General features: G+C 50.8%; 1 protein-coding gene across 1 annotated transcript in view; it reads right to left on the bottom strand.

The window, feature by feature from the left end:
- Positions 1–24,201, bottom strand: part of PDIA5 (protein disulfide isomerase family A member 5) — a 91,701-nt gene that overhangs the window by 13,169 nt on the left and 54,331 nt on the right. Inside the window, exons 9-13 of the mRNA XM_040621331.1 lie at positions 20,997–21,088; positions 20,832–20,903; positions 14,739–14,875; positions 1,804–1,874; positions 1,120–1,280 (exon numbers count right to left, since the gene is read on the bottom strand). Of these exons, the coding sequence (XP_040477265.1) occupies positions 1,120–1,280; positions 1,804–1,874; positions 14,739–14,875; positions 20,832–20,903; positions 20,997–21,088 (533 nt within the window). The remainder of the gene's footprint in view (positions 1–1,119; positions 1,281–1,803; positions 1,875–14,738; positions 14,876–20,831; positions 20,904–20,996; positions 21,089–24,201) is intronic.

Raw genomic sequence — 24,201 nt, 5'->3', positions numbered from 1 at the left:
TTGGAATATGTCTTTTTTTTTTTTACTTTATCTTCCCCCACCCTGTGCTGAAATGAGAAAATATTCTCAAATATTCAAGCTATATTGAGTGAGTGTGTGTGTGTGTGTGCGTGCGTGTGTGTGTGTGTTTCTCAGGGGAAGGGCGTAGACAGGAGAAAGTCTCCTCTGTTACATCTTAACAATTTCTGCCTCTTAAGCAAGGCCCGGGGCTTCCTCCACTTCCCAGGGCACCTGTGTGATGGCTCCTCTCCCTCACAGGAGAGGGAGATGCTAAGAACTGCAGGTTCCAGACACCTTGGGTGAGTAGGACGTCCTGCTAGTAATCACGAGGCTACTCAGGTTCTCTGGACTTGCAGGCTGTTACGAGCCGAGTTGTGGGCTCCCCCTGCCCCATGCCCATGTTGAAGTCCCAGCCCCCAAGCACCTTGGAATGTGACTATATTTGGAGATGGGGTCTTTAGAGAGATAATTAAGTTAAAATGAGGCCACAGGGGTGGGCCCTACCCTAATCTTACTGGTGTCCTTCAAGAAGAGGAGATTAGAACACAGACGCAGAGGGAAGACCGTGTGAAGGCGCGGAGAGGAAGAAGACAGCTAAGGAGAGAGGCCTCAGAAGAAACCAACTCTGCTGACGTCTCATCTTGGACTTCTGGTCTGTGGAACTGTGAGAAAATAAACTTGTGCTGTTAAGCCCCTAAGTCTGTGTTTCCTGTTGTGGTAAGTCAGCAAACTATTACACAGACTGAGGCCTGAATGAGTCCAGCTCTGAATGTCAAGAGCTGTGTGTGTCCTTCAGCCATTCAAAGCAGATGGAGTAAAACGGCATGATGAAGCCCGGGGCTGGGACACAGGGAAAGGGGTCCTCCGACAAGAGGAACACACCACGCACTGCCCCTGGTGCCAGCGAAACTGCATCCGGGAAGGCTACCACTGACGTGCTGGATGAGGACATGTGGCCAGCACACCAGAGGTGGCTCTAGAACTGGGGAAGTCAAGTCCACCTTGGCTCCCGTGGCCCTGAGCCAAGGTCAGCAGCCCCTAAGGGTTACTCTGCGTCCTCGAGGCTAGCCCCAGTGGCCGGTGGCCAGAGTCAGGATGTGCTGAGCCCGCCACACTTACTTTCGCATCCACTCAATAAAGTTCTTCTTTGTTCTGAGCGCAGGCACTGCGTATTTCTCTCCGTTCTTAAAATACTTCAGTGTAGGAAACTCGGAGATGTGGAATCTCTCGGCCAGGGCCTTGTTGACAGTGGCATCGACAGCTGCAAGGACACCAGAGCTCTGGGATGGGGGAGAGGCCAACCATGCATGACAGCCTCAGACGCAGTGCTGGCAGAAGAGGAGCCCAACGCCAGCCCCCAACCCACCCAGGACCTGCCAGCATTTCACGGGGTTGGCTGGCTCCCTGGGCTCATAGATCCCCAGGATATGTCCACTGGAATGTTCATGATTTCTCATTTGTGGGCTGAAATGAGACTTTTAAATCTGCCCCACCAATCAGTCTGTGTAGACTATGGCTGTTCCCAATAGCCATGGTCCCAGAGAAAAGAGGGTGAATTTGGGGCTTCACTCCAGAGCCATGACCTGGCAGAGGCTACATGGACAGTGTGGGAACATGACCCTAGAGTCTCTCTGCACATCTCCATCCCTGGTAGGGTCCCCACTGATCTAAGACACGTGTACTTGGGGACAAGGAAGTACTGCAGACCTCCAGGAGCTTGCAGGGGAAAGTCAACTGTGATGATCCATGTCATTGAGTCTTTCGAGGAAAATGGTAGGGGGAGGCTAAGGAAAGGAAGCTTACGTCTGCTTCTCCGTGGAGGACTTCCGCTGCATTCTCAAACTCTGGCTTCATTTTCTTACAGTGTCCACACCCTGGGGGAGGAAATCAAGAGAAATCACTCCCATGGCATGGAGGCTCCAGTGATGTCCCCTGCTTCTGTAAGACAGCTGCAGCCTAGTCCCAGACACCGGGGATACCTGAGAGAAAAGAAGCGCCAGTGCAGAGGAAAGAAATCTTTTCCTTAGTCCACTCAGTGGGGGAGGGGGAGGGAGTGTAAGAGGCAAAAACGAAATGGGGCGCCTGGGTGGCACAGCGGTTAAGCGTCTGCCTTCGGCTCAGGGCGTGATCCCGGCGATCTGGGATCGAGCCCCACATCAGGCTCTTCTGCTATGAGCCTGCTTCTTCCTCTCCCACTCCCCCTGCTTGTGTTCCCTCTCTCGCTGGCTGTCTCTATCTCTGTCGAATAAATAAATAAAATCTTTAAAAAAAAAAAAAAACAAAAAAAACAAAAAACGAAGTAACTACATAAAAAACATGTGTGTGTATACATACACACACACACACACACACACACACACACACACACACACACACACGTCCTGTGTGCCAGGCACTGCTCTAAGCGCTTTATAGCCTCACGACAGCCTTACAAGGTATAAGCTGATATTATCTCCATCTTATAGATGAGAAAACTAAGGCACCAGGCCACTACCCGTCATCCCCCAGTCCAGGGCAGAAGGGGGTCTGCGCCTTGAACTGGGAATGAGCATTCATGGAAGCAAGAATACATTCCAGTTGTCCCCATAGGGGAGGACGTATGATATGACAGGCACAGGGATCTGGCTTGCCATTTCCAAATGCCTTTTTCTTGGTATAAAGACTGCTCTGCCCTCTCCTTACCACCACACAAATGCTCTAATGTCACAAATAATAAAATGTGACACATTAAAAAGCAAACGAGCACTTTGATGGGTGATGTCAGGACATTTGCACGTGGATTTCGTTTTCGCAGTGAGTACTTCCTGGCTTCTAATGCTGCAGGGGCTGTGAAGCGAGGAGGTCCAGACTGGCTCAGGCCCCACAGAGCAAGGTTCACCTTTCCAGGCAGGAAGCAGGCTAAGCAGCAGGCAGAGGCAAACCTCGGCCTTCTCGTGGCGGGTGCTGCTGTGTGGCAGCCGACAGCACCGCGATCCTCATAACTGACTTGGGAAAAAGGGAGGCAGGCAGACACTCCAGTATTAGCAGAGGAGACCTCCGACAGCTTCTAGAAGCCACTGAGCCATGCAAAGGGCTTTCCTGCTTCCTTCAGAGCATGTGGTTGGAGCAAAAGTTCCTGTCTCCTCCAGATCATTCCCGCAGAGTTCATCCACAGGGTGGCACCGGGACACAAACATGTCCCTTCCGCTCCTGCCCATCCCCAGCTTCCTCACTCCCTGCTCACCCATCCCTTCTAGGGACAAGGGGCTCCACATGGCTATGCTGCATTCCCCCCCCCCCCATGCACTCTGATAGCAGAAACTGTAAGTGACCATCTAGCTCCCAGGCCGGAGAGCTGTCCAGCCCCTCCTCTGGACAGAGCACTCGGGAGCCATGAGATGATCAGTGGATGGAACGTCCTTGATGGCATCCAGCGCAGGGAGCAGCTGCGATTCTCAGCTGTACCAGCATGCTGATCCTTCTCAAACGGGCCCCAGCGCGAGGGACACCTATGGGCTCATGGTCTGACTACAGCCCGCTCGGGACCCCATGAACCATAGGGGTGTCAAGGTTGTCATGAAATGGAAACATTAAGAATGTCATTTTGCAGATAGAAACATTTAGGGCTATCATAACCCATTTGTTACTTTCTAAGCCATCAGGTTACAAAGGTTTTTTATTTTGTTTTGATAAGTTGGCTGCTTGGAACTGAAAATGTGTTTTCCCCAAAGAAGCAATTTCATACACAGATTCCTTGCAGATTCTCAGCAACAGCCACAAAAACCCTTCTGCCAGAATGAAGCATACAGAGCACACAGTGCTATTTCTACTTCACGGAACCATCCCCCAGACGGAAAACACGCAGCCCGCAGTCAGGCCTCGCCCCACACTCCCTGCACACCGCAGCTACCCACCACAGCAAAAGGGAGAATGTCTTCCTTGGCTCAGGTTGGGGTTCTGGGCCTTCTTGGGCCACTGACAGTCTTGAGAATTTAATAAAGCTTCTTCTTCCCTTCTCCCACGCTGATGCATATATAGTCCAAATTTATGTATCACTTCATAGGGATCCAATCCCCTGACTGGCTCACAGATCCCAGGTTAAAAGCCAAGGCAGATGAGGCCTGACTCCGAGAAATACACTTTTCCGTGGGAGTGGAGCAGAAGAGCACAGAGTTGTCCCCATGGGTGTCCAGGCTCGGGTACCCTTTCACACTGATGCACGTAATGAGATATTCTCAGGAAGATTCTACTAACATAACATGGAATATATTAAAATGAACTTTTGGGGGGGCTTCTCACTAAAATAAAAGGAATAAGTCATTCTTTGGGAGCTTACAGTTGGAACGAAGGGGTTCCAGAACTCTTAAAAAGGGATCCCCCTACCCCCAAGGCCTACCTCCAGGCTGACAGCTCCCTGTAACCTGCCCCAAGGTACCAACCGCCCCATTCTCCTGCTGCTAGGCTGGCCTTCCCTGACTGGGGCGGTGGAGGCTCGCCTCACATGTAGACAAGTCAAGAAAAGGAAGCTCAGAGGCGCCCCTGATGCTATCTGTCACCCAAGAATTCTGCCCTGGAGAGGAGGAAGTGAGTGGCCTGAGTCAGACCCACTCAGCCCCGGAGACACAAGGGAGCACGCCAGGGCAGGCCTAAAAGGACCTGGGCTCAAGGCTCCAACTGGCAGGAAGGCAGGGAGATGCACCCCTGACCTCCCTCTCCCCTAAACAAGATAGGAATGTTGCAGTCAGGCCAGTGTCAGCAGGGGCCCACAGTCAAGGTGGACAGGGGGATGGAGTGGCGGTGGGGGAAGGAGGACAAAGAAAAGCCAGCCATTGCCACTGACAGAAAACCATGATGTCTTTCCAAAATATCCCAGTCAATATGGCAGGCCCCCTGAAGATGAGAAAATTCACCTTCAAACCTTATGAGGTTCTGGCCCTTTGATGCCATTGCCCTGCTGAGGTGGCAGATAGACTCCACATCACTGGCCAGCTTCTCTCAGTGGTGGCCAGAGACGGACGCTGAGCATGAGAACTGGCTTGCTGGGAGGAAGGGTCGGTCATGGACACAGGAGGGAGAGGGAGAAGATACACCAGGAAACATCCAGACTCCTGAGCTTGCACTCATGCCTCTCTCCTGAACTTCCAGCCCTGTCTCCCAGGACTCTCCGTAAAATAATAAATAGTACTTGCCCTCGGTACTGGGCTCCCACACACCAATAAATAGTACTTGCCCTCGGTACTGGGCTTCCACACACCTTCTTCGGCACCCCAATGAGGCAGACAAGACAAAGCTCGTTAGAGCCAGAAATGGCGGCTCTGGGAGATGAAGTGATGAACCTGGGCCCCAATATGGGATTAAGGTGGGATTTCTGGCTGGAGTTCCCATCACTGTGTCCACATGAGCCCACCTTTCCTGCAAAGTTCTCCTGTCCACCAGCACCCGCTCCTCACCACCACAGCCGCTGCCCCGCTGGACCAGCCTCTCCACCCAGTGCCCACCAAGCTCTGGGCCCTGCTTTGAGTCTTCAGTTCATTCCACCCCACCAGACCACCCGCTCCTCTTCTACTCACAAAGTACTTCGTATTCATACATTTCCATGGCATTTGATTTTGGACTGCCTTGTGACTGTCCTATTGCTGTCTTCTGATCATTAGAAGCAGCCAGGACATCTTTTCAAGACATCAATCAGACCAAACTCCCTAGGTTAAAACTTGGCAATGGCTTCCCATCACAGGTAGAGCAAAATCCAAACTCCACCATGGCCACAAGCCGCACACCATCTGACTCTCGTACCCGTCCTCCGCTCTGCAGCCCGTGGCCTTCTTTCCGTTCTATCAGACCAAGCTCATTTCTACCTCAGGGATCTCCATGTACGGTTACCCAGAACACGATCTTTCCCCAGGTCTGTGCATGGCTGACCACTTCATATCATTCAGGCTTTAGGTCAAATTTCATTTCCACAGAGAAATCCTCTGACCATCTAACCCAGAGGAGCGTCACACAGCACGCTCTCTTCCAATATCCTGTTTATTTTCTCAACTGTACTCAAAACCGTGGGAGTAATCTGCTTATTTGAGCCTGCCCGCCCACATGGAATGTAAGCTCCTTACAGGCTCGCTGTCTGTCGAGCTCACCGTCACATCCCTGGTACTGAGGATGAGAGTCCACACGCTTTTTGGATGAATTAACCTCATGGCTTTCTTGTTCAGGTTTATACCTGTGCACACAAGGTTTAACTGGACTAAATCCTCTTGGAGCAAGAGTCACGCTTGTACCTGAACAGTTGCTGGTTTGATTAAACACCTCTATTTAGTATCACTGGCAACCAAGCCAGTTACTGTGCTCGTGCCCTCCCTTCCCCACCACCATTTATACACTTCTCCTGCTCTTTACAAGGTCTGGAAAACATCTCTGGAAATCCCCAACATCTACTGATGCTGTTCTATAGCTTCTCATTCATACCCTAGAGTAGTCTTGGCTTTTGCTTCTAGCATCAATTCCCTCTGCTCCCTGCACAAGATATGAAGGCTAAGCAATAAACTTTTGTAAAGAGAGTTTATGACAAGGAGACTGGCCAGGCCTCAAAGAGGAGAAAGACGTGGCCAAGCAAACATCTCTCTTGGTGGCACCCACCTATTCTGGAGACCCGTGGATCAGGGGGTGTGCCTGCCTTGACCCCAGCCCCAGAATCCTGGGCCTGGCCTTCAGGATGTCCTGGCGGTGTGGGCTGCAGGACAGCCAGACGAGGAGGTTATAAAGCAGAAGCAGGACTCCAGCCCACTGTGTTTTAGTGTCCTGATTGTGATTTGATAGGCCATTAAGTTTTATTGCCAAACTTCCTTGTTGGGTTTTTATCATCTGTGTAAGTGCGCGTACGCCGATTTTCATGACCTGGCATAGAGACTGCATGTCAACTCCTCGAGCACACTGTTTCCCGGCTATGGGGAATGTTAGCCTCCTGTCAACCCCAGGCTTTGCAATTCCTCTGGATTACATTAACTTTAATTACACCTATGATTTTATTGCAGACCAGCTACGGAGACTTTCCTGGATCCTGGAACCAGAATTTTCCAGGGGACCAGATTAATCCGGAAAGCTCCTACGTTACTGAGGCTCTATAGGAGCCTGGATTTTCCTAACCACATTTCTGCTGCCTTGCCTGGAACCTGGCTGAGGGCATGTCAGGGAAGTGGGGCTCCTACAGATGCTGGCAGGAACACTCATGTTTTAACACTGGGAAGAGCCCCCCAGAGACCTCAGGGCTCTTTCGAGGCTTCCAGCTGTCTACACAACAAAGCTGACTCCTAGACACTCAACAGATACTCTGGGACAGACACACACTGATAGAGGCCTCCATCCATCACACAGCCCTCTTCTTGTGCAAAAAGAGAGTGGGTGTTTTTTTTTCTTCCTTTATATTAGTGGAAAATGTAGATAACAAGCTTTTAGATTTTTTCTTCCAGGCTTCTATCCTAAGGAAATAATCTGACATGTGGACAAATATTTATGCATGAAACCGTTCTCTGCAGTATGATTTATAATGCAGAAATACGGTAAACAACTTGAACCTTCAACATTATGGTGCTGGTTAAGTAATTTATGGTGCCATTATACAATGGAATATTATGTGACCACAAAAAGCATGTATAGAAAAGCATTTTTAATAACCTAAGAAAATACAAGATAATCTTAAGAAAAATGTAAAGGAAAAACATGCATGGAAAAAAAGGACTTAAAGAAATAAAATTAAATTCTTTCCTCCCATCTGGCACAACAGAATGAAGAATCCAGATGAATTAAAGAACAAGATGAAAAAAACACAAATATTATAACAAGATAGAGGGCACTAGTTTTACATCTGAGGGGTGGATTTCCCAAGTAAGCCATGAATCCCAGAGGTCAGGGTGGGGAAAGGCAGGCTTGCAGAAGGCTCAGGGGTGCAGGTTTTAATCCTGGCTCTACCTTTTTGGCTAAGTGACCTTTGGCCAGTTTCTTGACCTTTAGGTGCCTTTCTTTCCTAACCTGTAAACTGGGTTTTAAACTGATATCTACCTCATAAGATTTGTTGTGAATATTAAATGAGTTAGTATATGGAAAGTGCTTAGAAGAAATGCCTGATCCATAGCAAGTGCCCCATAAATATTCTATTTACTATTTGACCACACAAAATGTAAAGCTTTTGTGCAATGAAAGGCACCGTAAAGAAAGTTAAAGTTGGCCACAGACTACAAAGATAACATCTGGAACACAGGAAACAGATAAAGATGACTATCCATTGGTATAGAGTTCCAGCTCAAAGAGAAAAAGACAACCCAGTAGAAAAATGGACAAAGGATACGAATAGGTGGTTTGCAGAAGACACACAGAAGACTAACTAGCACATGAAAGGACACTGCACCATCAGGGCGCAGGCTCTGTCACACTCGGCCGGGGCGCAGGCTCTGTCACACTCGGCTGGGATGCAGGCTCTGCCACACATGGCCGGGGAGCAGGCTCTGTCACACTCAGCCGGGGTCACACACAGCCAGGGCACAGGCTCTGTCACACACGGCCAGGGCACAGGCTCTGTCACACACAGCTGGGGTCACACACAGCCAGGGCGCAGGCTCTGTCACACTCGGCCAGGGCGCAGGCTCTGTCACACACAGCTGGGGTCACACTCGGCCAGGGCTCAGCTCTGTCACACTCGGCCAGGGCGCAGGCTCTGTTACACACGGCCAGGGTCACACTCGGCCGGGGCGCAGGCTCTGTCACACCCGGCCGGGGCGCAGGCTCTGTTACACACGGCCAGGGTCACACTCGGCCGGGGCACAGGCTCTGTCACACTCGGCCGGGACACAGGCTCTGTCACACTTGGCCGGGGTGCAGGCTCTGTCACACACAGCCAGGGCGCAGGCTCTGTCACACTCAGCCGGGGTCACACACAGCCAGGGCACAGGCTCTGTCACACTCGGCCGGGACACAGGCTCTGTCACACTTGGCCGGGGTGCAGGCTCTGTCACACACAGCCAGGGCGCAGGCTCTGTCACACTCGGCTGGGATGCAGGCTCTGTCACACTCAGCCAGGACACAGGCTCTGTCACACTCGGCCGGGGCGCAGGCTCTGTTACACACGGCCGGGGTCACACATGGCTGGGGCACAGGCTCTGTCACACTCGGCAGGGGGTGGTGGAAGCTTTCCGGAGAGAAGCTGGCAGTACCTAAGGGAGCTCAAGCACATTTATCCTGTGGCCCAGAACTGCGGTTTCAGGAGTTAGTCATAAATATTTAGACATGTTCTCAAATACCTATGTTTACAAATGTTCGTTGCATTGTTTGAATAATCAAAGGCTGGCGGCAAATGTCTGTCAGTGGGGAACGATTTAAATCTCTACCTCAATTATTAAATACTATTCGATGGTTAGAAAGATCAAGGTAGATTTACACACCAACACCTGCATGTACACAGAAACATCTTCAAGACCCACGGGTCAGGGAAAAGAAGCAAGCCACAGAAAAAAAGACAGGAAATGATCCTATTTACATAAAAAACAAAACGAAAACACTTATTTAGGTAGAAGCACAGAAGGAGAAGGACAGACATACTGACTGGAAGCAATGCTCAACTCTGGTCAGGGGACAGGGTGGGCAGTGGGGCTTTCACAATTTGCCCTACAGTCTTGCGTCTCCCTTGAAACTTGCACTGCCAGTAACAAAGACGCCGTTAATACTATCCTCACATTATTCGTGCAGTTAAAAAATAAAAGTGATAGCATGAAGGAGTTTTATGGCCTGATGGTTACACAAATCTACATGTCAGAAAAATAAGTCAATTACCTATATGTTAATTTAAAAAAATTAAAAACAAGGGGAAAGAAAAGAAACTAAAAACCAAGTGAAAAATGGTTGCTTCTGGATAATAGGATTATAGCTCTTGTCGTTTATACTTCTCTGTACTTTCTAGATTTTCTACAAAGGTCATATTACTTGAGAATAAGACAGAAATAAAGAAGCAGAAAATCTGGAGCCTGAAAGGGATCTGCCACCGAATCTGAAGAGACAGCCCAGCGCCAAGAAGGCAGGCCAGGCCCAGCAGCCTCCAGCACACACTTCTCAGAAAACATCTGGGGGGCCTGGGGGGCCCAGTTGGCTGAGCATCTGCCTTCAGCTCGGGTCATGATCTTGGGGTCCTGGGATGGAGCCCTGCACTGGGCTCCCTGCTCAGCGGGGAGCCTGCTTCTCCCTCTCCCTCTGCTCCTCCCCTGCTCATGCTCTCTCTCACGCTCTTTCAAATAAATAAAATCTCAAAAAAAAAAATAAATAAAATAAAGAATGAAAGAAAACACCTGGGCCTGTTGCCAAGGAAAGGGGGTGGATGGGGAAGGGGCACATGGGGGGACAGGGGGCTCCCATGGGAGCCCCCATGTTCCTTCTGCCGGCCCCACTGAGGGATGCGGACTCAGGCATTATCATTACAGCACTGTGTCCTCCTCTGGCCAACCAGGGCTGGAGGCACATGGAGCAGGAGGAGCCGGAGGACGTTACTGCAGCAAAACACACAGTGACAAGAAGATGAGTGACAACGTGTAGTCGACTTTTCTCCCTCAGGACGCTGCAGAAAGAAACAAAAGGCCCCACGCAGTGGCACTAGTCTGTGTCCCGAGCCACACCCTCTGTGGACACTGTGTTTGTCCTCTGGGGCATCACAGGCTGGGCCTGGTGCTGCAGCCCCCCACATCAATGCCAGGCCCCCCTGGATGACAAAGTGGGGAGTGCTGAGCGACGGAGGGCTGCCCCCAGGGCTCCACGTGAGGCCCAGGCTCTGACCTTGCCCTGTGCAGTGCGCACCCTCCTCTCAGAGACCACTGCTCACCCCCAGACTGTCCTCCCCAGGAGGCTCAGCCTGATTCTGGAAGGCAAGGTCCACGGGGAAACCCGCCTGTAAATCTCAGCTCCCATCGCTCCCTCAGTGTGACCTGGGCCAGGATTGGGGCTCATGTACGTGGAGCCCCCCCCCACCCCGCCACCCCGTGCTGGGCCTGTGCTTCTTTGCTCAGTGACGACTCGGGCATCAGATGTAGAGGATGCAGAAAGGTCTACGTGAGGTTTCTAACCTGCTCCAGCTAGAAGCGAAGAGCAAGGGAGAGAAGGTGATGAGGCTGAGGTGGGAAGTAGGTGGCAGGAAAGCTGGAAAAGACGGTAAAGAAGCAGACCACCGGACAGTTGATGATATGCAACAACGAGGGGCCCGTGTGCCTTTCCTGCCAAGAACCTAGGGGTGTAGCTCCAGAGGCACCCCATGGAAGTTCTAGGCACAGAACCAAGTACTTTGCCTCGAACCTACACGTGCCAGGGAGCACCCACCAGGGGCAGGCACCAGCCAGGTGGAAAGCTGAAGACCCTTTCTCTTCTTGGCCTTTCAGAGCAGAACCCGGGAAGAAACAGACATGGAGCATATACTCTGTGCATAGAAATAACAGTGGAAAGAGGGACTGTGGCTCTCTCTGGCAGGCAGTATCACGAATGCGAATTTTCTTCTCTATAGTTTCCCATATTATCCCTTTATAAAATGTACATGCATTCGTCTTTAATTACCAGAGAGTCATAAAAATAAATTCAGCTTTTCGGTTTGAGCCCTACTATTTCAGTCTGTTGGCATCTTTAAAAATCTTAAATGCAATTGTTCGATATTTTAGCTAGCTATCCTTCTTCCAGCTCTAACCTTTGCAGATTTAGAAGCATGCCTTTGTTTTTTATAGTTTTAATAAAACTGAATAAAACACAAGTACCATCCTCCAGACAGAACCAAGCCCGACTCATAGTCATTCAGCACCAAGAAGGTGCTCCTGTCAGGCTGGCCCCACCCCACCCCTTTCTCCCACCACAGTCAGGAAAACAGAGACTCGCTTTTGATAAAACAAAGACATGCTAATTTATCAACCCAGTACAGTAATCCTGCCACAAGAAACAAACCAACGTCCAGAAATCATGCAGGAACTATGCTCTTCTCTGTTGATAGATCCCAACTTGTTTTTCTAAGTCTCCAATATGGTCTGTTTCTAAACCACTCCCTGTTTGGTCTGGGACGGAAAACTGTCATACTGCTGTGATTTCCAGAATTCACCTTTCATGCACTTGGGAAACCTAGGACAGCACTGCCAGTCTCTGGCCCCCTGACATTTGTCCTTTTCTCCCGGTCACTCAAACACCACAAAAGTGGTTTCACAGCCACCATGGGTTCTCTGGAGGGCTCTAGCATGAGTTGCACAGGTAGGCGGCCAAGAGCTCTCTGCTCCCAGCTGTCCCCTCCTGGGTTCCGAATTCTCTCAAAAGCCACACACATTCCATCCGTTCCCAGGTGACAAACCATGCTCCTGGATACGGAAGGACTGTGTAGAGAGGTTCCTCAATGGGAGCTTTAACAGGAAGCTTCACCTCATGCTTTTACCCCGATCCCTGTCACTGTCAGTCCAGCGGAAATAAACCCACACACGCGCGTGCACACACGCACAGCCAGGGGGCTGGCAGGCACCTCATCAGAGAACACAGGGTTCCTCACAGGCAGACACCCACCAACGGAAGCCTCAGATGTCTCCATTTGCTAAGTTTGAAATCAGAACCCCCTCAACAGGGCTCTACATGGAGCGGGGTGGCTTTCAAAATATTTCTTAGTAACAATGACTGATGGGGAAAACAAAAGCTGCCATCTGGTTCCTAGTTCTCTTTCTCTAATGCAGCTCTGAACAACTTCATTGGTTTGTTTCTCATCCATTAAGCCCTTACTCTGTGCCCACAGATGACCTTGGGTGGGGGAGGGAGGAAGTGATGAACGAGATCCTTCTGGTTCAGGGAGGGAAGAGCGTGAGTTATGAGGGGAAGCGAAAAGGAGGGATACTACAGATGAGCCCCAGGCCCCAGACCCTGCAAGCATCAGCTCCTACAATGGGCTGCTCACACCTAAGAATACAAGGCAGAACACAGACAAAGAAACTCCCATCTACCTGGTAGATGTTGTTCTGGATAACATACAGGATTCACCAAAGGGGATACACACGCTTCGCGGTGAGATGCATAAACCACAAACCACTGCTCAAACCGCTCTGTACTGTGTCAGGCTGCAAGGGGCCAAGTTCCCAGGGAGGAAGCGAAGACAGCCAGCCGCTATCTGCCCGCGCTGCTGGGACAGGGATGCTGGTGGGCTGATCCCAACTCTACAGGCAACGTAACTTCCTGCTGGCCTGGTTTCCACCAGCAGCCCTGAGACGGGCCGGGAGAGCACACGTCAGCCAGGTGGACACTGTGGAGCTCGCCGGCGGGCAGTTTTTCAGGTCCCGCACTCACAGGGATGTGCTCGTTAAGGCCTGGGCAGGGCTGGGGGTGAAGCGCTCCTAAGGTCCCATCGTTGCCCTTAATCAGGAGACTCCTTGAAACTTCGTTTTTTGGGTGTTTTGTCAGTTTTCTAAAAATTCAAAAGAAGGGTCACAGGAAGACTCTTCCTTTGGATTCTCTCAAGAATTTGGTGCTTCTCACAAAGGAGCTGGGGAACTCGTTAGCAGTGAGTGATCCGCTTATGACTGGCTCCCGACTAACCACACCCGTGCGATACTACAGGGCGGGCGGGGGCAGACCAGAGCTCAGCAGTACTGCACTCACGGAGCAGTGAACAATTTGGGCCATTTCTGTGCGACAGTCTCCTTATCTGTAAAATGGGGCTCATCATCCTTGCCTTTCAGCACTGTGGGTAAGATGAAAGGAGGTGACCCTACAGGGAGCCACTTTACCACCACAGGGTGATACACAACTGTTAGCATCAAGATCTCTACGCCAGGAATGATGAATTTTCCTCGCTGAGTGTGCCTCCGTGGACTGGATGTTTACGGCACTCATCTACAAAGCAGTTACTTCTTGCTTGTTTTTCTCCTTCACGATCTCTTCCCTACCATCAGCGGGCTAAAGAGCTAGCAAGAAGCTCTGAGAGGACAGCACCCCCCCACACACACACCCCTGTCCCAGGGTCCTGAGGATCCACCTTGTTCACCCCTGGGGGTGGGCCCGCCTTTCCCAGAACTCTGCGTCCCCAGGCTGTCATCCCCTTGCTCACCTCCCTGGGAGCAACCTTCTCCCTCTTGGAAACAAATTATAATCAATTTTTCATTGTCCATGGGAATGGGGAGGACACTGGCCTAGAAACATCCTGAGCCACAGCCTTCCAGCCATTACCGCAAAAGCCTTTTACAACATTCACACACTTCCCTTCCTTGACCCACTGTGGCTGCTTCAGGCGATGAAACTTTCAGGTGAAGCAGAAGGAAGGCATTCTAGGCGCTGGGGGATCTGAGGCTCTGGCCCTGGCCTCACCATGCCCTCTCAGCTGCAGGGCAAGATACAGGCCCTGTTGGGGGCCTCAGTTTCCCCACCTACATTAGGGGCGACTACAGTTCTAGGTGGTATCTCAGGGCCCTTCCAGTCCCCATTCCTCCAATTCTGGGAAATTCGTTTGCGTCTCCCGATTCGTGCTGACTTAGGGGAAGCCGCTCGGGCCCAGCAGGTGGTTGGACTGAGGAACCCTGTGACCTGATCAGGACGTCAGTGCTTCTCTGATGGTGACGCCAGGTGGACTATGTGCGCTGGGAGGGCGGGGACCTCGCCTGGCACCAGGGCATCCTGGCACAGGGGAGGCATTCACCGGGCAAGTGCTCACTGGACTCGCGTCCCAGAGCCGTGCCCGTCCTACGCTCAGGGAGGAAAGGATGTGGCAGGAGGAGCAAGGTTCCACTCACATGGGGCGTGGAACATGACGAGGACAGAGGAGTGTTCCTTCACAAACTGGTCAAAGTCTTCGTCGGTCAGGTGATAAACGGAGCCGCCCTCATCTGCCCAGGGAGTCTCGGGGGCCTGGGGCTGTGGCGGCTGTGGACTGGAAGACCAAAAACAGGCAGAGCTCAGAGCAAGCCCGGGGCCTGGGCAGCCCTTCCGAAATCCAGCCCCCTGGCCATAGCCCCCACAGTCACAGAAACCGCGCAGGGGAGGAGCAGGGGGCCAGCGGTCTGGCCCTGCCCACCTCGCTGTCCCGCAGAGCCCCAGACGTGCTCGGCCAAATGTCTCCTCACAAACAGTGGCTTTTAGCTACAGCTCCCTAGGCAGCTCAAGAAATCCCCCTTCCTCCCAGGAATCTGGGGGTTTGAGAGTGTCTCAAGCGCTTTCAAACTTTCAGCAAACCGGCAAGAATAAATAGCAACCACAAAGAGTGACCTTTGGCAAAGCTCACTGTTGTGTTTAGTAGCTCCCCACAGGCAAGGGCAGAGAGTGGGGAGAGGAAAGACCGGGTGGGGGGGAGGCAGGGGAATGCGCAGTGGTAAGGAGGAAAGAGAGGCCGAGTGTCTGAGAAAGACCAAATCTGGGTGGGGGAAGGGGCCGGGGCTGGGAAGGGGGGCTGCCACACAGGTGGAGCAACGCGTTCACTGACCAGCCTGGGAGGAGGGTCATGAGCAGGAAGAGTGGGGCCAAAGGGAACCAGGTCGGGGGCACCCTAACCCTGACAGCATCTACACGATGTCACTGATCCTTTCTAGAGACCGGGAGCAAAGTTCTCCAGTTCTCCCAGAGGCAGAGAGTGGGGGGGAGCCTGGCATGGAGGTCAGTCCAGATGTCGACTCCCCACCTGCTGGCTGAAAACCTCAGGACGCTGCTGCCTAAGCTCCGGGGAGGCTGCTTCCCCCTGGGACTAGGGCAGGCTGCTACGTGCGGCCCCAGCTGCTCCGGGAGAGGCCCGCAGGGGCCCTCTATCGCTCCACAGTGGAGGACGAGGCTGCCCGTGACACGAGCTCCAGCTGCTTGCTGCCACAAGCACCTTTGCCAGAGCCCCTTAATTGCCTCTCTGAAAACACCCTTTAGGATGACAAATGTGAAAGGACAACCATTGTTTCCTGTCTTTGAGAGCCTACAGTAGAAAACACCGCACAGTGCCGGCAGCCAGGGCTAGAAATCATGAGCGAGAACACGGCCGACACAATGGGACCTGCCGCCCCCACTGCGGGGCCACCCCTACCCCATGGAGAACCCGGGTTCAATGTCACCTTCAGAATCCCTCCCTGCTGGTGGCCTCAGCAGGGCCCCCTGGGCCCAAGCAGAGGGAAGCAGCAGGAAGCAGGCAAGCCATTTCCAGCCCGTGTACATCCAATGTCAGACGGCACTGGTGGCAAAATCATGCTTTGGGATGAGTCACTAGCCAGACAATGGTCCCAGAGCAACACCTGGAGACCTAGGCTCCCATGCTTGGGCTCCAAACACCACCGATTCCACTTCAGGGGATTTATCTTTCCAGTACAAATGCACACGTGCGGAACTATGTGTGTTCGAAGCGTTCATTGCAGATGATCTGCCATGCCGGATTGGTAGGAAATGGTTACATAAACTGCAGTCCATCCACACAACGGGGGCTGAGCACGATAGAGAAGAACAAGAAAAGCTCTGGATGCACTGACGTGGACAGACCACTGGGACACACAGAACAGGCCACAATGTACTAAGTTCTGCATAAAGGAGGGAGAGATAAAAAATAGTAATCCACATTTGCTTGCATCTGCATAAAGGAACTAATCAAAGTTGTTGCCTCGAGGGGGTAGGAGGTAAAACAGGATGAAGGAAACCGGTGGAAGCGAGCCTTTCCAATGTATAATTTTCAAGTAACTTTTAAGGAATTATTTTAATTAAGTGAATGGAATCTATTCAGAAATTAAAATAACTTTTAAACATCCTACGAGAGCACAGAATAGAGAAGCCACGGCTTAGTTGCAGTACAAGCATATGAAAGCGCCTGAGAAACTTCTAGTTAAACATAGAGAACATACTCTAAAACCACTAAAATAACAGAACAAGACTTAAAAAACCTAAGAACCCACAGGAGCAAAAAGAACAGGGAAGAAGACAATTGTGAAGAGAGGAAAAGAGGTCAGTGCAATTTTAGAAGCTAGGAAGGCAACCTAGCAAAACAGAGGGCAGAGACCTGAAGTGTGGGGTGCGGACAGGGGCCGGGGGCCCAACAACCACACCAAAAGCAAAGGCGAAGGCTCTGAAGGACCCCAAGGCACCACGCCTGGAAGCAGGGCCGGGGCAGAGGCTGGAAACAAGGGCATATACCGAAGGCCTGAGCAGCTCGGCCCTCAGATCCTGGCCCTCAGGCTACCAGCCAGGTGAACACCCCTGTCCCACACAGCAGACAACCGTTTACTTTCTGGAGAGGGCTGCAAAGCTGGGCATCGTGGTAAGAGGGCTCACTGCAAAGAGAAGGATTGAGTAGAAGTCTGTGGCCAAACACTATTCCCGACTAATGCCTTTTACCATCTGTCTCCTTAAAGGCCAGGGAGCCCTCTGACCCCTCCTGCACCTAACCCGCAGCACACCCAGTAAACGCTTTTTGAATAAATGATGGAATGAGAGAAGAACGGTTGAGGGGCCTGGAGGTGTTTAACCTGGAGAAGAGGAGATGTGGGCAACGCAACAGCTATCTTCGAGTACTTCAGACTGCGTCGGGAAGAGAAACGAGCGTTTATTTTCTGCGGCTCTGAAGAAGAGAAGCAGTGCCAACAAGCAGGCGCTCCAGAGAAGGAAGCTTCAGCCCCTGGACGTAAGAACCTTCTATCCACAACAGATGAGAGGGAGAGAGCCACGCTGGCAGTCAGAGAGCTGGGTTTGAGCCCCATATCCTCCACTTACCCGCTCTAGAGCTTAAGCAGCCAACTTGACCTCAAACATCCACAAGACAGTGTACGTGGAGGCCTTGCTTTATCTCTCAGGTACATCTAGACAGATAATGCTCCAGGGTAAGATACTTTACTACCGGAATGTTCCTAGATATCATGTAGGACTGAAATCCAGAAATCGTTCAAGCAGGAGGAGGTGACCCCGACATGAGTCAGGGCCTTGTTCTCCGAGGTGTTTCAGTGAGACTGAGGTAACTACATCTGGAGGTAATGCAAACACCACAAGGCAAACTGCCAGGGACAGATTCACCGAGGTTTCTATTCCCTTCCAATCCTGCGACTCTGATTTCCTGAACTCTCCAGACTGGGAAGTTCACACAAACCAGACCCTTATCTGAGGTAGGTGCCCGTGCGTAGATAAGAAGATGCAATAAGCATTACAAGTCAAGAAAACTTTGTGATTGCGCTCAGTTCACTTCTGGTTGAAATAAAAATACACAGGCAGAAACAAGTGGCTCAGTCAAAAGAGACTACCAAGCCCAACGCAGGAGCACGAAACCTACAGAGAGAAGAGTGAGAAACGTAGCCAGTGGGAGCACAAGGGGGCACACCTGACGCAATCAACGCACCTACCCCTGAGTCCTGGGGGGCAGATCTGGGCTCCTCTCTCCTGGGCTTCAGAAAGTCATCCAGAGGGTTAGCAAGGCCGGCTCCAAGCTCATTCTTCTACACTTGGCCACACACAAGCCCTGAGCAGCCAACAGGAAGGCCCAGGAAGAGGTGGGTGCCAGGAAGCAGGAAAGGTGGGAACACTGCCAGCCACCAGGATATGGGACAAAACTGGTAAAGACTTAAAACACCTGTCACAGGGAAAACCAAACTCGGAGCTGGGTACATGGGGGGAGGAGGGGGCGAGGAACTGGAAGGAAATTTACCAAAATATCACAACACATTATCTTTGGGTGGGGAAGAGAGAAGGGTTTTCCTTTTGTTTAAATATATTTTTAAGTTTTTCTATAATAACATATCTCACTTGAGAGTCTTGAAATAAAAAAATATTTCTTTAAAAATTAAGCCAGCTGGCAGCACAGTGACATCACCAGCTCTTGCTGGGGTGTGAGATGAGAGGGTTCACTGGGGGGTCTTTCAGGAGGTGGTCTCACTACCCTTGCTGTGCTAGGGAGCTGGGCTACAGTTATGCCTTCAGAGGAGCTGCCCCCACGAGTGCCCCTGACACAGTGATCACCGGAGGTCACACAGCTGGACAGGGCTGCCCAGGGAGTCCCAGATGCTATGCCCCCTTCCCTGGAGTCACCCCACCAATCTTCTCAGCCTGGAGACCAGGACTGAACCAAGAATTGCTAACAAGGGTTCCTCCCCATGTGGGGTGAAGAGAGGGAGAAAAGAAGAGGTAGGAAGGGGGGGGGCGCCAGCCTGGGTCTGCCTCCAGGTCTCCGTCCAGAGCAGAGTCTGGTGAAGGAGCTGGGTGGCGGTGGGCAGAGAGGAGAGGGTGGGGGACAGAGTGCCAGGCTCCACTGAGGAGACAACCACTTGTCTCAGAAACCCCACTGACATGCTTGTGTAGGGTTAGCAAGCAACTCTCGACACTTAAAAAAAAAAAACACAAAAAAACTAAACCTTATCCTTCCAAAGAGATATGAGTGTATTTTGAAACCAGAAAAGGTTAGAGAAGGGGGAGGGAGGCAGACAGATTTTATGCTCTGGTGACAAATGAGATTGCTATTTGCTGAAACCTTCTCCCGAAGCAGAGTAAGATGTGTCTGGCTGGAGGAGAAGACATGCTTATTATCAAATGAAAAAGGAAAACAGGGGAGTGAAGGCCCAGGTTAAAACAATGAATACATGAGAATGGGGGAGCCACCGTCCCTGATGGGGACAGAGATATGAACATGTTTCCGAGAAACAAAATATCCCATGCACACGCGGTGCTACCGTTGCGTCTTATCTCCCAGGGACCCACGGAACAGAAGACTGAGAGTTTCAACCTTTAGAATCTGACAGTTTGTTTGTTTGGCGGGGGAGGCCGGGTGGGGAGGTACAAAATTCATCCTCCTTCCCATTCTGAAGACACATATTTTCAATCTCTGTATCTTTGGAGAACTCACTCTTTAACCTTGTGCCCTGCAGGTAACGGTGTCAATGAATATCCACCGTGCTGGCACCTGGGGAAGGGGAAGGAGGCTCCGACCAGCACCCCAGGGAGCTGCTGCCCAGCACAAGCCTGGCCCTGCTACCTATCAACTGCAGGAGCCGGGACAAGCTCCTTATTCATTAAGGCCGAGAAGAACGTCTTCCTTACCGGGCTGTTCTGAGGATTACATGAGAATCCATATAAAGTCTTTAGAACAGGGTCAGCCACAAAGTAGAGCCCAAAAAGTGTTAGCAGGTAGTATTCCAAGAATTATGCACAAATAGCCATACACTGGCAGTGACTGCGAAGTGCCAGACTGCTGACGGGCAGAGCTCTAAGCAAGCAGGGTAAGTGCTCGGCTGGGATGGCCCGAGGAGGCTGCCAGGAGAGGCGGCCCGTCCCCAGCTCCCCTGGAGGGGGAGACAGACTCCCCATCGAACACACCAGTCAAGGTCATGCCAGTCCCACGCCTAGCATGGTGGGGGTCCAGGTAAGGGGTAGTCTGAATTATGAGGATCTAATCACATTACAAACAGGGGTCACGAGGCTGCTGTGAAGCAGAGTCTGTGGGGAGTGCACTGAATGGCAAAGCACTCTACAAATGGAAGGTACCAGACTATTTCTTAGGAACTTCACAGCACCTAATACACTGCTGTATTTGAAATAAGTGTTCAACTGACAATCCAATTTTCAGAAAGACCGCAGGGGAGTCTCTCTCAAAACTGACATCCTAGATGAGAAATACCCCTATCCATCAGAGACATAGGAAGGGGAAAAGAACTATTTGAAATGCAGTCACCATGGCCAGCGTCACACCAAATCCTCCCGATTCCCATATCCTAAACCCACAAAGACCCCATCCTCACCTAGAAGCAACCCAGAAATCACCGTTTGGGCAGCACAGTGGGGCCTTTCCCTTCCGGGTTCTCTTCCCCAACCCCAGCCACAGCCCTGAGACCAGGGGTCTAGCTGAGTCCCTCCCTCTAGGCACACCCCCCCAAGGCAACCGTCCCACTTACTTCTTCAGCCATTCCACAATGTCCTCAGCTGTGGACCCATAGTTGTCATACTGGAACAGAAACCGTCCTTTCCTGTGAAATGTAGACAGACAACTTGGGCTCAGCCAGGGATGCAAACACCATCACAGAGAGGAGTGAGCATCGGAAGGGAAGCAGGGGACTTACTCGAAATAGCAGATGGTGGGGTAGCCTCGCACATTATACTCCTCCTTGATGTTCTCAAATTCTGAGGGGTAGACGTTCATCCCAGCCAGCACCTAGGAGCAAAGAGAGAACAGGCCTATCCACACTTGGCCCCGCAGACACCCCCACCTTGTCCATACACGGCCCATCCATCTGTCCCACCAGAAACAGATGAAGGGGACAAAGCCTCACAGCCTGACGTGCAGCCCCGGGCAGCAGGGGAGCAAGGCAAGCTAACCCAACTGGGAATGATGGCCCAGAGCTCTGGGAGATGCAGGGTCTGGGCCAGGTGCCGCCCTCTGCAGAGGTGCTCCTTTCACTTGCCCTGCAGGGGGAGCCATCCCAGAGCAGAAACAAAGTTCTGAGGGCTGAGGAAGACACCCGTCCTTGCTACCAAGTTTAAACAGGTCCTAGAGTGGGGCTACTGCCACCCAAGTATGCATTATGCCTTCTCCCTGCCCATGTCAACTACAGTTGAACTCCTCCCTAAGTTACTGAGTCACCACTCGGCCCCTCCGCAATGTCCGTCTGTCCACCTCGGCTTTGTGTACAATGTTCTCAGACCTCAGAGCTCCTATGTGGCCAAGGAGAGAGTGTGCTCTCATGACAACCCACCGGCCTGACTCTCCTCCCTCCAGACTGCTAGATCCCCTGCCTCTCACCTCCTGTTTACAACCATCACCTATAGCCCGACTGGACCATCTCCGAAGTCTGCACTTGTCCTGGTTGTAGGGGCCCCCATATCCAACACCCCTAAGTGGGAAAGGAGAATTTTAGTAGCCGTGTTACTAAATACTTAGAGCAACCCAGAGTCCCCTAACACTCCTTCCCTGAAGCAGGAATCTTGTTTTCTAGAGCAATATCAGGTGTCCAGAGAGAGGACCTTGAATCTGTTCTTACGAGAGAATGAAGACAGAGTGGCCAGACACAGGAGAACTGTTCCATGAAGCAGGGCAGCATGGAGGGGAGGGGAAAGGAAGTTCAAAAAGCCAGGAACAGTCACAGAAGCAGAGAGAAGAAACCCAGGAAACTGATTTTGCTGAACAACATAGAAGGAAACATAGGAAGAGAAAAAGGAAAACAGTAGTTTCAGTGGACAATGAACTTGGTTCAGAAGACTGCGTCCACTAAGGAATCATGTGGCCTTGGGCAAGTCACTCACCCTCACTGAGGCTCCTTGTGTGGGAGACATGGGTGATGAAAGTAGTCACAGGGCTCTCTAGAGAACTGAATAAGATGACCCACATCAGAAGACTCAGCACAAAACTAGGTGCTCAACCATCACCAAGTTCTTGATTTCCTATCAAATCCTCCTGGTGATGAGAGCCACCCATGCCTCTGGCAGCGCCATCCCTAGAGGCATCTAAACATGTCTTTCCAACTGTTTTAGGTATCTAGCACAATGCCTGGCATTCAGTAGGCACATAATAAATGCTTACTAAATCACTGATACTTCCCCCCAGCTGCTCATCTGTGGGATGTTGCAACGAACACAGGGAGAATAAGCCTGAAATAGAATTACTAGAAGCCCTGGGACCCTCTAAAGGCCATTCTGCTCATTTCCCCAGACGGATTCAGCAGCCTGTTCCAGTAATAATTGTCTACTTTAAAGTCCTTTTTTATTCTAATTGATCTCCCTAGTGTCAGCGCACATCCACCATGAGATTCCTCTTCCTCACCCTCCTCTTTCATTACATCACTTCCCTGCACAAAACCTTTCAATTCCACAGAATATGGGCTAGCATCTAACGCCACAGTCCAAGACCATACGGTCCCTATCTCATTTTTGAATTCTTCTTTCTTATAAAACCCTTAATTGTGTACCTGCTAGGGCCTAAGATTTTATTCTCCCAGGAATGGGACAGTCTGAGACCCACTGCACAGGGAGGAAGTTGGGCTGCTTGCCGTCTAAGGCACCTTGCAGATGGCAATATACCACGGCGGTGAGGAGCCCAGGCGCAGGTGTCAGGATGCTGGGTTTGGGTCCTACCTCCCCACTCAGTAGACGCATTTCCTTGAACAGTTGCCTGTGTGCCTCAGTTTCCTCATCGGCAGCCACCTCTTGTCATTGCTGTGATAGAGTATAGGTAAAGAATCTAGAACACTCAAAGTAAAGTATCTACAACTCTCAAAATATGTTAGCTGTCAATGTCCACAATAGCCAAACTATGGAAAGAGCCCAGATGTCCACTGACAGATGAATGGATAAAGAAGATGTGGTATGTACAGATACAATGGAATATGACTCAGCCATCAAAAAAAATGAAATCTTGCCATTTGCAACAACACGGATGGGACTAGAAAGTATTATGCTAAGAGAAATATGTCAACCAGAGGAAGACAATTACCATATGATCTCACTGATATGTGGAATTTAAGAAACAAAACAGGAGCATAAGGGAAGGGAGGGAAAAATAAAACAAAATAAAATCAGAAAGGGAGACAAACTATAAGAGACTCTTAATCATAGGAAACAGACTGAGGGTTGCTGGAAGGGAGGGAGGTGGGGGGATGGGGTAACTGGGTAATGGGCATTATGGAGGGCATGGGATGTAATGAGCACTGGGTGTTACATAAGACTGATGAATCATTAAACTCTACCCTGAAACTAATAATACAGTATATGTTAATTAATTGAATTTAAAATTTTAAAAATAAATTAATAAAAAAAATAAGTTAGCTGTTTTCATTAATACTCCTATGAAGCTCCGCAATTCTGCCCAAATTTCCAGAATACGTGCTGTGTCCCCCTGGCCCTTACTTTATGTCTTCTAGTCCTTTTGCTTAGGACTGTCCCCATCTCTCAATTTCTACCAAAGATTTGTCATCCTTTAAGGCAAACCAAACCACCCTTGCTTATGATGAACTTATAATGCTTTGAGTTTTTTGGTACTCTTGTGCCTCTTGGGCATTTATTAACTAGACAAATATTGTTTTAAAGATTTTATTTATTTATGAGAGAGAGCAAGAGAGCACAAGCAGGGGAAGCAGCAGGCAGAGGGAGAAGCAGAGTCGCCGCCAAGCAGGGAGCTTGATGTGGGACTCAATCCCAGGACCCCAGGATCATGATCTGAGCCGAAGGCAGATGCCCAACCGACTGAGCCACGTGGTGCCCCAAGATAAATATTTCTTGAACAACTATGTACAAACTCTTTTTTGAGTCTGGAAAGCCAAATGATGCAAAACT

This window comes from Ursus maritimus, unplaced genomic scaffold (assembly GCF_017311325.1).
Source record: "Ursus maritimus isolate PB19 unplaced genomic scaffold, ASM1731132v1 scaffold_4, whole genome shotgun sequence".
In the NCBI taxonomy this organism is placed as follows: Eukaryota; Metazoa; Chordata; class Mammalia; order Carnivora; family Ursidae; genus Ursus; species Ursus maritimus.
This window is presented reverse-complemented; position numbering and strand designations above follow the sequence as displayed.